The sequence below is a fragment of the Zeus faber genome (genome assembly GCF_960531495.2).
Source record: "Zeus faber genome assembly, chromosome: 13".
Lineage (NCBI taxonomy): Eukaryota > Metazoa > Chordata > Actinopteri > Zeiformes > Zeidae > Zeus > Zeus faber.
The window spans coordinates 27750798-27765611 of record NC_137198.1 but is presented as its reverse complement, the minus strand read 5'-3'; the positions used below and the strand labels follow the sequence as shown (position 1 = coordinate 27765611).

Sequence of the window (14814 nt, the reverse complement as noted above, 5' to 3'; positions counted from 1 at the left end):
TGCTCCTGGAGTAGCCATGGTCGAGAACCGGCAAAGGTATTATACCATTAGGTTGGACTTTGTATTGGATCCTGAAACTGAATTGTTGTAAGATACCATCTTGTGATTCTGTTATTGTTAGATGTCCAATGCCCATTTGATGGCAAAACATTCCTTTTCAAATGTGGAGTGCCGACAACCCACTCTGATTCCTCTTTGGTTGGAAAAAGGTTGCAAAACTTCCCTCTGGGTGCCCCCACAATAGAGAAAGCAGTACAACATGTCCTCTAGAGTGCCGTCGTGATAGAGAAAACGGTGCAAAGGGCCTTCTAGAGTTCCCCTACGATAGAGAAAACAGTGTAAAGTGCCCTCCAGGTTGCCCCTACAATAGAGAGAAATTGCGAGAATTGCAAACACTGCGAACCCAAACTGCCATGTGTGAGGAAAGTTACAAAGCAGCCTGAGACTAGACTATGTTTTAACATTTATACCAAGTGTAAATGTTCAGAATCGGACTGTTAAACAAGTTACAAAAAGCATTATTTAAATGCTTTGAAAAGAGACATTTAAAAAATTATAAACACGCTCTCATTGGCCACCTGCTAGCCTATACAGTACATTCGGAAAGTTTATAGACCCCTTCACTTTTTCCACATTTGTTCTGTTACATCCTAATTCTAAAACGGATTAAATTCATTTTTCCTCATCAATCTACACATAATATCCAACAACGACAAAGCAAAAACAGTTTTTTAGAATTGTCCGTAGATCTGGAAAACAGGATTAAGTTGAGGCTCATATCTGGGGAACAATATATAAAAAAAAAATTCTGCAACATTGAAGGTCCCAGGGAAAACAGTGGCCTCCATCATTCTTAAAAAGAAGACTTTTGGAACCACTCTTCCTAGATCTGGCCGTCCAGCCAAACTGAGCAATCGGGGACAAAGGGTCTTGGTCAGGGAGGTGACCAAAACCCAATGGTTCCAGAGTTAAAAGGCACATGACAGCCCGCTTAGAGATTACCTAAAGGCGCGTAAAGGACTCTCAGGCCATGAGAAGCAAGGTTCTCTAATGTGATGAAACTCAGATCAAACTCTTTGGCCTGAATGCCAAGCGGAAGGTATGGCGAAAACCAGGCACTGCTCATCACCTTGCTCATACCATCCCTTTTTTTGCGGCAGGGACTGGGAGAATAGCCGGGATCGATGGAAAGATGGATGCAGCAAAGTAAGGAGAAAGATACTTGATGAGAGAGCCTTGATGAGCTCCAGAATGCTCAGGACCTCAGACTGGGGCGAAGGTTCACCTTCCAACAGAACAACAACCCTAAGCACAACGGCAAGAAAACACATGAGTGGCTTTGGGCCAAGTTTGTGAATATCCTTGACTGGCCCAGCAAGAGCACAGACTTCAACCTGATTGAACATCTCTGGAGAGACCTGGAAATGGCTGTGCTCCGACACTCCCCATCCAACCTGACAGAGCTTGAGAGGATCTGAAGAGAAGAATGGGAGAAACTCCCCAAATACAGGTGTGCCAAGCTTGTAGCATCATTCCTAAGAAGATTCAAGGCTGTCATAACTGCCAAAGGTGCTTCAACAAAGCACTCAGTAAAGGATCTGAATAATTTTATTACTTACTTACTTTTAATTGAAGCATATTCTTTTAATTGAAAAATTTAATTTGATCAATTTTAGAATAAGCCTGTAACATTACAAAATATTGTAAAAGTGAAGGGGCCTGAAAAACTTCAGAATACACTATACACGGGCCGAAGAACTCTTAGGGACACACTTGCACACGATGAGCCTGCTGTGATGGAACAAATTTTCTCGACAAGCAAAAATAACGGGGATCTCGCAACTCTGGCCTGGTCTTGCTGAATAGTTAGACCAAAAACCACCTGACCTTGTGAAATCACAAGTCTCCCCCACAATAATCCACAGTGGGTTAAGAAATGGTTGCCAGATGGTTACCAGATGGTATGAGTTCTACCACAGCAGGCTCATCGCACAAATGTGTCTAAATGAAAGTATTTAAACCTTTATTTTGAAATCAAAAGGCTCTGCAACATGTAATTTATATTTTAGTATTAGATAGACCTAATCTAAGTACTGTCATTCACATGGAAATTTTTAAATTTCAATAGAAAATATTTTATTCATTTTGATAATTAAATCTGATTATTGTCAAACCCATGCACACTGAAACTGGTTGTAGAGATTGTGGAAGTTCTGACAGGGTTGTTGGTGTTGTGGGGTTTGTCATCTGTAAGGACATTTGACAAATTTCAAAGAACAGAGGTCTTTTATATTTAATATTATATATTATTTCAGTTATTTTTATATATATATATATATATTTTTTTTACTTGTGCTTGTTATTCTTGTTCTTATTTTAGTCAGTAGTGTTTTTGTGTTATTTCTTATTTATCTTTGTAAAATAAAATAGGTGTCAAGAGCTAAAACTCCTAGACCTATTTAATGACTAAGATTATCATCAACGTTTATTGTCAACTGTGGCGAATGATATCCGATGATGATCGAAATTAAAATTGATTATTTCAAAATAATTTGTAGATGTTTCCTGCACTAGAGGATGATTCTTCTTTGATAGAATGGACACCAACATTTCCTGATGTTTCTTCATGAACACTTGAAGCTGTTGTCCCCATCTTTATAGAGAAAAGAGAAGGTATCTAACACCTCTGTTGTAAAATGTGTGGCAGAGCCTCACAATAAAGACTACACTGATCAGCCACATTAAAACCAGACAGGTGAAAGGAAATACATTGCTCCTCTCGTTCCAATGGCACCTGTCAAGGGGTGGGATATATTAGGCAACAAGGGAACATTCAGTTCTTTAAGTTGATGTGTTTGAAACAGGAAATATAGCCAAGTGTAAGGATCTGAGTGACTTTGACAGGAGCCAAAAGTGGCCTGGATCATGTTTTCTTCCACATTATGGGGATGGAAGGGTGCTTGTGCATTGTTTACCTGGGAAAGAGATGGAACCAGGGTGTACTAGAGGAAGAAGGCAAGCCAGCGGAGGCGGTGTGATGGTCTGGCAATGTTCTGCTGTGTCCTGGGTCCTGGCATGCACATGGATGTAACCAAAACATTGTTGCAGACACAAGTACACCGTTTCATGTCCATAGTATTCCCTGATGGCATTGGCCTCACTCAGGAGGATAATCATCCCGGACACACTGCCAACAATTTTCAGGAATGACTTGAGGAACATGACAAAGAGTTCAAGGTGTTGACTTGGCCTCCGAATTCGTACATCTGTGGGATGTGATGGAACAACAAGCCCTGCTGCTAATGTCTTGGTGCCAGATACCTCAGGACATCTTCAGAGGTCTTGTGGAGTCCATGCCTCGAAGGGTCAGAGCTGTTTTGCCGGCACGAGGGAGACTACGCAAAGTGGTTAGTTGTGGTGGTGTTAATGTTGTGTGTGTGTGTGTGTGTGTGTGTGTGTGTGTGTGTGTGCGCAATATTCGGCAGGTGGTTTTAATGTTGTGGCTAACTGGTGTATATTCATTCAGACAGGGTGATTAAAATTTTAAAATGTAATGTATTTTTTGACTGTATATTGATAGAATTACAAAGTGGAACTCAGACCGCTGAATAATGACACTGTGGGCCAAGCTTCCTCAAATCAGCCTGTTCCCTACCACACTAGGAGGAAAGCTTTAGTTGCCATAGTAACCTAGCTGGCATCTTTCTTAGTTGGCTCTCGGGAAATGGTCTTAGGTCTTAAAGTGTGGCTTGTCACTGTAGAAACTGATACAGGGTTTAATGAACGTTTTGAGTTATTCCAATCAAGTTAAGACAAAAATGCATGAAAATGTGCGCGCCTCGTCGATGACGTCAGTGCGGCACACGCGCCAGCGTCGGCCAAGCCGATTTTGCGCGAGGGCGCGCATATCCCAATTTTTGGGAGCTCCACCACGTGCGCTGCGGGTTCAAGATGGACGCGGCTGAAGGGAGGTTGAGCAAGTAGCTCCGCGGGTACAATCTGTGCTACGCATCCATGCACGACTACGAAAACCACCAGACGGCGCGGCAACGCGCAACTATGCCCCCTCCCCCCAGCTGGTCGTGTGGGCTTTTGTTTTGACAGCGCTGTCCCGGATGTAGCGCGACCCGGAAAGCGTTTATTTGCTACGAGAACCGGAAATGGCCACAGTAAGCGGCAGCGGGTGATTGGTGGTCGCCGGGACGCGTGTCAGCGTGTGGACGCGGAGCAGGAGGTGAGGCCCGAGCTGCTGCCGTCAGGGTGGGAGTGGTCGTGCGGGCTCCGACATGTCCGGCCCTGACGAGCTGAGATTTGTAGCGCTGCCTTTTTTTTTTTTTTATCTCCGTCGTTTCTAATGACCTGACGTACCGCTATGCTGTCCGCCCTTTTCCATGTTAATAGAACGGGCGTACACAAAATAAAATAAATAAAAAAGCAGATAAAGCCAGTTGTTAAAAAAAAAAATACTATTTTCTCTTCCTATAATGTTTTGCTTTATTGACGAAGAAAAAGAAAGATTCAAGATTCAAGATTCAAGATTTTTTATTTGTCACATACATATACATACTTCCATACATATATGCAGTGAAATGTAATGCAACGCACCCGGTGATAGCACACAAGAAGTCCTAGGAAAAAGTACAAAAATAAAATAAAATAAAAAGTAGAAAATTCCTTTCTAATAGACCGACTAACTGACTCCTAAAACGTAATACAGTAAGTGGAATACTTATAGAATAAGATAAAAAATATATAGAATAAAATACAATAAAAAATAAATTGAAATAAAATGGAATAGGTTGAAGGAATATGCCTATGTATATACAGATATGTGCATTTAGACACATATCGTACATAGAACGAAAACATAGAAAGAAAATATTGTGTATACATTTCTGATTTAAATTATTTAATATGTCTTGTAAATAATATATTCTATTTTGTCTTAAATTATAAATACGTTGTGATTTCATCTAATTTATTATCATATTTAGTTCTACATTTTTTTTCTCCCTCCTTGCGCGGCCTTCATTGTTTGCCCTTTAATTTCACCGCACCTTACTTCTATGATGCATGTGACGAATATATAACTTGAATCCTTAGTTGCATACCTGTAACCAGCCCTTTCACTTTGAGTACAGGATGTACTATTTCAGGCAATTTGGTACACCCTCAACACCGCTCACCCACTTTAGATAAGGACACAGGAAGCCGTTTGCCACCTGATTTCTTTTTTTATTCGTTTATCCTACATGCACATAAAATATCTGTCTTTATAAAAAAGAATGAACAAATATTCATACATTTCAGTTGTGATTTTATTTCTTGTCTCACTGTGGTCTAGGTGGGAAAATGATCCAAGAACTGGACTGAAATTTGACGGAACAGATGTGACAGTAACTGGACTAACTTGTTACCAGACTATAATGTCAAGAGATTTTTTTTGGATTAAAATTACTCAGCTAGGGATATATGGTAGAGTAGATTCGGAGTAGAATATTTCACAGTCATTATAAAGCATCATCCATCATTCAATTTTTTTTAATCTACATAAGCAAGGTTAGTAGTGTCTGTCTACAATCACAGTAGACTTGGCTTGAGTCTGACCGTTTGTCTTAAGGAGACCCATTTACTGACCCAGTTAAACCTCCCCCTAGCAAGGACATGAGTTGAGAAGTTAACACCTGAACCACTGCTGCTTCACAGGTTCGGGTGCAAGCTGTCATGGGCCCGGGTGGCGGCAGCAGTACCTCTCGCAGCATCCCGGTGGTGTTTGTGTGCCTCGGCGCCCTGCTCTTTGCCAACGTTTTCATCTACATATACCTGGACTCTCTGTATCAGAGCGACATGCACGCCTGGTCTCCTCATGTCGGCTGTCCAGTCAGACACTTCAAAATGGCCACCATGAAAAATTGCTCACCTTGGCTGGAGTGTCCGCAGATAAAAGCAGAGGTGCGCAAGCTGAAACTCATCGGCCAGGGGGCGGTGAAGCAGGTAACTCAAACTCCCAGATAAGATTTCTGAGATTTTTTATATATATAATTATAATTTTTGTTTTGTCAGTAACGTCAACCTGACCTGAGCCATGCGCCTCCCTCCCCAGGTGTATCTGTCTGAGTGGAGGAGTCAGAAAGTGGCCCTGTCCACACTGGCCTCTCCACCATACCTGGAGGACTTCCTCCATGGCCTGTCCATGCTGCAGGCCCTACAGGGCCCCCTGGTGGTGCAGTTGGTCGGGCTGTGTCCAGAGGAACGCACCCTGGTCACCGAGTACCACCCGCTGGGCTCCCTGCTCAACCTGGATGCCGTGCTGGCGCTGGACAGGCACCGGCACCACAACACCTGGCAAGTGCGCCTGAGGCTGGCTGTGGACTATGTGTCCATCCTAAGCTACCTGCACGGCAGCCCTGCTGGTTGCCGCATCATGTGCGACTCCAACAGCCTGGAGAAGACCCTCTCACAGTTCCTGCTGACCAGCGACTTCCACCTGGTGGTAAACGACCTGGATGCCCTGCCAGAGGTGGACGCGTCCAGAGGCATGCTGGCCAAGTGCGGCCATCGGGAGCTGACGGGGGACTTTGTGGCACCGGAGCAGCTGTGGCCCTTTGGCGGTGACAATTACGGCGACAGTGTGCCGTTTTCAGACCAGCTCATGCCCGGATACGACGAGCGCACCGATGTGTGGAAGATCCCGGACGTGACGCGGCACCTTATGGGGAGCGTCCCAGGTGGCGACGTGGTCCATTTCCACCTGTTTCAGGTCCACGCGGAGTGCAAGAGGAGAGACCCCCGACGTCGGCCCTCCGCTCGGGACGCTTTGACGGTCTATAAGTCTGTTTATGCCAGCATGGTGCGTGACACCGCCAGCTCCAGAGACATGCTGTAGAAACGAGACGTGCCGGTAAATATTGCAAATATAATTTCTCTTTTGCCAAAAAACAAAGATATCTAGTTTTGCACTTGTCACTTTGACAGTGTTTCTCATTGTCGAATAAAGTGGAAGTGTGAAGTGATGACCCTGAGATATCATATCAAGGACCAAGATATAATGCATAAATAAACACACAGGTTTCATAGAAATTAGGGATCTCGCTATTACCGTATTTCAACTGCAATTATACATAGATATTCTATCTATAACTTTGTGTAGATTCTATGGATTAGGCTATACAAATATCTATCATATATCTACACCCACAATTGAACAACAAAATTAAAACAGACCCCGAGGGGGCCACCGACCCCAGTTAAGAAATCCCTGATTTAAGAAATTTTTCCTCTTTGAAAAAAACAATACTTATGGAAAAATGTAGTATAGATATTACTTTCTCAACCTGAACTTATTTATTTACTTATTTATACAGGAGGCCACATGGAATTGAGAAATGATGCTGATGCTTCCTGGTAGTGAGTCAGAACATGGAGGAGACATGACACACTCTGGTGTGATGCACAACCAAGATCAACACCCACATATGGCAACTGCCCGGCGCCTCATGAATTTGTGTAGATAACTAAAATGATTCTTAAAAACTTTGCCCTATTGGACTGCCCTGAAGCAGAGTAAGAAGCTGCAGCAGAGTGGTACGTATCTCAAAACTTAAGCATTAATGAATAATGATGAAAACCCAACGTCTTACTTAAAGCCATTTGCGAAAGAGTCGCTGAAGATATTGAGATATGGGGAAGGGTGGTTCTTGGTGTCATAAGAATAGTTCCATGAAGGTATTAAAGGTCTTTTAATGTTCGGTAACTTGCAGCATTCCTTTTTCTTTTTTGCAATGGCTATCAAGCCTTTGGAAATAGTCCAAACACCGGTACTAGTTCCAGGTGGTGTTATAGTAGATATTGTGTCATTTGTGCTTTCTGGTTTGTCTATTATTGTAAGTAGTCATTGCAACCAATCAAAGAACAAGTTTGAGTAATGTGGAGATTTATTAACTTTTTTTCATAACAAAATGTTCATTACAAAACAGATTGGCACATTTTCACAGTGTACAATATACCACAGAATATGCAATGGAATTAGGCACTTAACAATTAAAACTTCTTATGCTGTCATACAACAAAATGTATAGGTACTCAGTAAAAAAGAAAAAAATCTTTAGAGAATTACTGTAAGTCACAGATACAGCTATGCTGGTTATGTTAGTCTGTTACCCATCAGATTTGATTGGAGCCATTCACAACACTTCAATTAGCACTTTTGACTATAACATATGTTTTGAATATTTCAATATCGTATCTGTGATATGGCCGTGCACTCAAAATTTTGTGTATCAGTTAAATTTAAAGTTGCATTAAGCGAAGATCAAGGAATGACGATTTGTGTAAACAATCATTCAATTTCATTAGCAGAAATATAACTTAATGTAGTATTAAACAAGAAGCCAGGTAAAGCCACCATAACCTCTAGGAAGTGCGGGTACTGGCATCAAACTTCGAACGAGGAACAAGATCGGCCACACAAAGTTTTGAACAACAATCATGTGTAATCCATCCATTCCTTTTGTAGTCTGGTTTAGAGCTGATTATCTTTTTTCTTTTTTTTTTTGTTAATGGTTTAGTATCGTGGTCAATTGAACTCATGGCGCTTGTCCCGACTTCACTGATCTGCACTTGTGCTGTGATTTAGTAAAGTGCTCATTGCTCTAGGTCCTCTCAAAAGAGAAAAGTCCATTGAGCCCTCGGTGGCTTTGACATTCGGCGGGTGCTCAGAAAAGGTCCTCGCTCCAGGTGGCGTCCAACTCGTTTTGCTGGATGTACTTCAGAACGTCCATTTGGTCCTTCAGCTCGGGCGTCCTGGGAGAGGCCCCGAGCCTCGTTTTTGGAGCCAGCGCTTTCCCTGTTGGCTTTGGCTTTAAGTCTGGCTTCGGCCTCGACGCCGGCTTGTCCTTGAGTTGTTTTGTCACCTGCAGAAGCTTGTTGAAGTCCTCCTCTACCCTGCAAACGAACAAGGAGGTACTAGTCATGAAGACAGATTGTTCCTGGGCAACTTGAATCCCTCTCCTACGAAACCTTACTGTAGTTCCAGAAAATTTATTTTTGGCTCCTCAGAGGATGTGCAATCAAGAAGTATAGTGTGAAGTCATAGTTCCACAATGATTACCAGATAGGTTGACCTATCAAGATAACATATTTATATACAAGTTCAAAACCAGTGAACCTATGCTTAAAAAAATACTTTTGGATGTTTTTTATTTGCAATTATATGCTTTTCAGGGACATGCAAATAGCACAGTGACCTGAACCCAACTAACCTGAAGAGTGCATCCACGTCCTCGTCCAGTTCCAAGCCTGCGGAAGTCCCTTTTTTCTCATATGTGGTTGGAAGAAGTAGCAGGGAGTCTCTGAGTGTCACCGTTCCACCGAGGTCTGGATCGTCAAACAACTTCAAATTGCCTGTTTCAAAAGACGTTCCCCATTCGCATGTCACGATGGTATGTAGTGATATTGCTGAACGATGTCAATATCCTCCAACAATCCTGCAGTTTTATCAGGTTTTTGTAACAATTGCTAAATATAACCTACATATCACCAACTAGGGATGCCATGGTACAGTGGGCTCACGGTTCAGTATGTATCACGGTTTTGGGGCCACGGTAACCGTACGGCATCATATTTAAGAAAAAAAAATGTTTTAAGCATACCTTTCTTCCGGATATGAAATAAGTCCGTATCCGCAGGCTTCTGAGGTTGAGGTTTCGTCTTCAGGGCTGGCTTGGTCTTCTCCGAGCACCTGGTCGAAAGCGTGATAAGCTGTCTTGAGGATCATCACATTAATGATCATGTTGTGTCTGAAATGGGTCACCGCATCCTTTTTTACTATTGTTCAGCAGACTAGTTTATGACTAAGAAGTATTAAATAGCTAATATGGTCTTGAAAGTTGGGTTTAAGGATAGGTTCAAATTCAAGGCTCACTATTCAAACATTGTCTTGCATGAACTAGTGTTGCACTAACGATTATACTCTCCAATCGCTGTCTTATGGAAATATATTATCAAAAGATGATTAATGAAATTTTGCCCATGTGGTTTTCCAATAACTGCCTTTGCAGAACTGCAACAATCACACTTTGATACAAAATGAATATGTCTCTATTGTACGACCAGGACATTTAGAATGATGAAGGCCATTTGAATGTGTTGAGCTCGCTACGTTACGGCATAACTCTCAAAATTAAATAAATTGATGGTAAAAAAAAGTGTTATCGTCTATGCAAGACAAGGAGATAAAAAAAAAAATTCCTTTAATGTTGAGTGTTCATTGGGAAAAATAACTGGCCCTTACTTTGTGTCTCCTAGAGGTCCAAGGAATGGCATCTCCACTTCCTCGCCATCTTCTTCATCATCCACTTCATTAAACGTTTCTCCTTTACTGCACTTCCTAGGCTCGAGCACTCGCTCTGAACTAGCAGTGGACACCTCATCGATTTGGAAAAAATTCACTTCCTCCTCATCCTCCTCATCCGCCTCTTCCCCGAGTAAAACATTCCTGCTTCGGAGATCTGCTTCAGTAGTGCGACCACCTGACAAAGACACACACTCTATCTTTACACCGCGTTCCAAATTATTATTGATTTCAGTGATCCAAAGAGCCCTGAGACACAATACCATCCATGAGTTTAATTAAAAAACAAAAATGGAAATGTTTATGATACTTAAATCCAATTTGCATAATAATTTGGATTGCGGTGTACATTCACCTTTTTATTTGGAGTTTATCGTAAATGATGGTTCCATAATGTATAACTGTTCATAGATCAACTTCGCTGTCAACCACACTATCCCCACACCACAATATCCTTGTGGTGTGGGGATGGTGTGGCTGGAGCAGCCACACCTTACCTGGGTCTAGGTAATTGGGGCCCAGTATCAGTGTGGCTGTAGACCCTGTGCTCATTGGTTGGTCTAACGAGCAATAGGTAAAACCACCATACACACACACACACACACACACACACACACACACACACACACACACACACACACACACACAAGACACACCCTTGTCAGGACATGCTGTCCATCTGCTCTGGGGCTTGTTCTCTCAAGCCCCCTCTCCACAATAAACTTGTGTTTTGTCAACCCCATCGTCTCTGCCCAAGGGCCTTGAAACTGCCAGTCCTTTTTGAAAACGGGAAACTCGCAATAGTCACACGTGTCTCGGTGAACTTTTTAATCAGTTTTGAATGACAGTAATATCACATTTTATTTAAAACTACTTTTTACAATTGCAGCAAAACACCCAAAGCATAATGCAGAGAGACTAGAAACAGGAAGCTGTACCGCTTCATACTAGCAACCTACTGATGCCAACTTCACGTTTTGGCTGCCTTGTGGTAATTGCCAAACTCTTGTATAAAAAATTGTTTGAATTAGAAGCTGCAGTAGTATGGCAAATTTTCAACAGTAAAGTTCTCAGCGAGGCTTTGCTTTGCTAAGAACAGTTAGAAATGATGGGAATCAACCTTTTGCATTCATTATTTATATTGACGGTATGACACATCAGAACGTTACCTAAGAATTCCAGCACCTCTGGGCAGATGGCGAGCGTGGGATCCTTTGCCATGAACTTCATCAGTTCATCAAAGGCCGCCCGGCGCTCGCGAATGTCTGCCTCGCCCACGAACAACGCCTTACGCGGCATGGCCGGCAGGGTGATTTTGGGATACTTGCTGACAAGTCTGTGATACAACTCATCTATGTCACTGTACTTTTTGGACACCTGGATTTGAAAAGAAAAGACTAAGACATAGGAATGCAGAGATATCAGGTTTTTTAACAATCCGAATACTGCCATTTTCCAGTAATTGTGGGGACTACATTTTATTCACTGCTTTGATGGCACAGACTAAGACATTGACATGAAACAGTGACTGAGTTTGGAAAGAAACATGAAAGGGGAAGTCATTGCAACTATGTGCATTTTTCCGCTGTCTCAGCATTATTTCCGGGAAAGGCGGACTCAGGCACCGACAATGGAAACGGTAGAGAGAGGAGCACATGCCTAACCACCAAATACATCAAATGGCTGTTTCTTAAAAAGTACCGACAAATAAAGTATCAACCATGGGATTTTAGATTTTTTAACAGAATGGACAACAAAATGGTCTTTTATAGCAACTTCACTGAAGCCACTCACCATCAGCTGCACAATGTCTCCCACCCTGTGCCTGGGAGATTTGAAGGTGGCCAGCCTGGTCACCACCACGATCTGGTACTCGACATGACCGGACATCATGGCCCCACGGACCTCCTGGTAAAGTGGAACCAGCATGTCGATGCCTGTGGTTTCATTTTGCAAGGCCCTAAGATAAGACTTTCATATATTAATATGCAGGCAGAACTGGACAGAACAGAGCAAGTCAAGAAAATAGGTAAAAATGAACAGTTACGTGGACAATAAGATCAGGTGGCAGGTACACTAAAACCATGTAGAGTATGTTACATTAGTATATAGTAAATAGTGCATAGTAACAGTATGTAATGATAATATTAGTAGCAAGTGGTATGTTGAAATGTACTGATATATACAGTATACTTGTGTGTGTGTGTGTGTATATATATATACACACAAACACACAGTATGTGTACGTGTGTGTAGACATCAACATGAAATAACACATTATTTAATTATGTAGTAACCAAAGAGGTGTCAAAATCAAAATATATGTTATACTTATACTATTATTTTATACTTATATTCTTAAAAAAATGATCATAGCTTTTCAATTTTGACTAGTACTGTGTGTTATAAAGTAATATACAAGTAGAGATACATAAATAACGTTAAGCTAGCAGTATAGTAGTGCTAATAAAAATAATGGCGTTATAATAATACTAACAGAAATAATAATAATGAAAATAATAATGGAGGCACACAATTTCAAACGATTTTCCTTTCTTTGAATAATCTTCCCTTTAAATTGTGTTTAAGGTTTTACGCGAGTGCTATTTTATGTCATTGAATGATATTTTCATTACCCGTGGTTTATTTGATCGCCTTTTGGATTCCGGCTGTTTTATAACGTCCATTGTTTGCATTACTTTTACTGTGATTTGTCTTGAAAACCAAAATGTTTCAGAGTTTTTGAACATTATCGACCGAATGACACGCACAGCGTTACAATCGTTTCCGAATGTTGACATTTTGGACTGGACTCCATTTCTCTCGACCCATCTCTACCGCTTGATCACATTGATCCACAATGAATCCACTACTTTGAGAGGTTCTCACTAATCTAGCCACAACGTTGGCTCCTTTTCTAGTACCTGGCTGTTGTCACTCCGCTGGGCATGACTCAGATCAGTCCAGAGACGGTCAATCCGTCCTCTTGTTGACGCCAGTGGTTCAGAGAGGTGTTCAACCAGCTCCCAGTAAACAGTCCGTAAAGCGCGGAGGTCTTTCCCGTCTCGGGACTTGACCGTAACCCCGCCCACATGTATCATAACCACGCCCATTACCAACATGGCCCCGCCCGCCGATTCCATGGCCAATAATCATCAGGGCGCCGGTATAAAAGTGGATGAGATACAAGATGAGGCTTTTTTCATCACCGTGGGGAAGTTAAGGAGTCAAAGCAAAATAACAATAACTAGTGAACAGTCAAAGTCAAGAAAGGTGTAAGGAGATAACATTTTTAAAATATAGCATAAAAAATGGCCCTTTATTTTTCTCGTCCTTCCAATGTTATGTTATTTAGTTTATCTTATAACTTGTCGTTATATCTGGTGTTTGCCATTAGGTTTAGTGTATATTGGCAGTTTTATTTTTATTGTGTACAGTTAATTGTATATTTTCCAAATATTGCCATTTTATTTTTTCATATCGAGCTGCTGGGCTGTTGCAATTTCCCTTTGGGATGAATAAAGTATCTATCTATCTGTCTATCTATCTATCTGTCTATCTGTCTGTCTGTCTGTCTGTCTGTCTGTCTGTCTATCTGTCTGTCTATCTGTCTGTCTGTCTATCTGTCTGTCTGTCTGTCTATCTGTCTGTCTGTCTGTCTATCTATCTATCTATCTATCTATTTGAGTACGGGTCGTGGCAGCAGTGCAGCAATATCAGGAACGCAATAATGTGCAATGGCATCACAACAGCATTCTGTCAATCCAGTGAGTAGTAACTGAGTTTCATTTAGGAGGATATAATGTACATTTGATACAACACAGACAATTATATCATATAATTATAGAACCCAGAATCACGAGTTGTAACAAGTTATTAAAATATATATAAATATAGTAGTATATATAATAGTAAATATAATAGTTATTGATGTCCTATTTCCTCGAATAGTGGCTGGGGCTTTTATTTACCTCAACTGCAGAGGGTACCAGGCCTTTATTGGAAGCGAGCTTATATTGGAGGCAGGCTTTTATATTGAATTCCCTCTGTTTAATAAGTATATTTGAACATATTTTAGTATTAATTTAAAATAAAAATTCCGTATGCGCACCATGCCATGCAAACACATGTATTGTGTACAAAGAGAGCTTGGTAGCTACCCTAAAAGTTGCACTTGTGGTGGAAGCAAATCGGGGAATTACAGTTTTCCAAGCTCACCTTCAACGAGCCACTTCCTGCTTGGAGTGCTGGAGAGGGAGAGTGCTCAGAACGGGGCATTTGCCCCAAGAAGTAATATGCGATCTGCTACACGTCTACACAAAAAAGAGTAAATTAACACAACATTCACACACATATATGATATAGTTATGGTGTATATTGTGTATATACTCGTATTGCTACTTCGAAAAGTTATTATAATTGTAATTGTTTTAAGAGCAATACCACAGATATTTTTACCTTCT

The 14814-nt window shown here is 41.4% G+C and overlaps 2 protein-coding genes across 4 annotated transcripts; one reads left to right on the top strand and one right to left on the bottom strand.

The window, feature by feature from the left end:
* The first annotated feature begins 4117 nt into the window (after positions 1 to 4117).
* pomk (protein O-mannose kinase) lies at positions 4118 to 9354 on the top strand. Of its 2 annotated transcripts, XR_013844471.1 has the most exons (5): positions 4118 to 4234; positions 5707 to 5994; positions 6104 to 6901; positions 7365 to 7584; positions 9223 to 9354. XR_013844471.1 is itself a non-coding variant. In XM_080012793.1 (4 exons), the coding sequence occupies exons 2-3, from the start codon at positions 5725 to 5727 to the stop codon at positions 6884 to 6886; spliced, it is 1053 nt and encodes a 350-aa protein (XP_079868919.1). In that variant the 5' UTR covers positions 4118 to 4234; positions 5707 to 5724; the 3' UTR covers positions 6887 to 6901; positions 7365 to 7732. The 2 variants fall into 2 exon arrangements, 1 of the variants encoding a protein (XP_079868919.1); XM_080012793.1 differs by lacking the exon at positions 9223 to 9354 and having other exon boundaries at positions 7365 to 7732.
* hs1bp3 (HCLS1 binding protein 3) lies at positions 7928 to 13412 on the bottom strand. Of its 2 annotated transcripts, none has more exons than XM_080012791.1 (7): positions 13276 to 13412; positions 12146 to 12311; positions 11521 to 11728; positions 10292 to 10529; positions 9651 to 9763; positions 9261 to 9402; positions 7928 to 8943 (listed from the first exon to the last, which is right to left on the bottom strand). In XM_080012791.1, the coding sequence occupies exons 1-7, from the start codon at positions 13299 to 13301 to the stop codon at positions 8715 to 8717; spliced, it is 1122 nt and encodes a 373-aa protein (XP_079868917.1). In that variant the 5' UTR covers positions 13302 to 13412; the 3' UTR covers positions 7928 to 8714. The 2 variants fall into 2 exon arrangements, with proteins under 2 accessions (XP_079868917.1, XP_079868918.1); XM_080012792.1 differs by having other exon boundaries at positions 9651 to 9739.
* Between the last annotated feature and the right edge of the window lie 1402 nt (positions 13413 to 14814).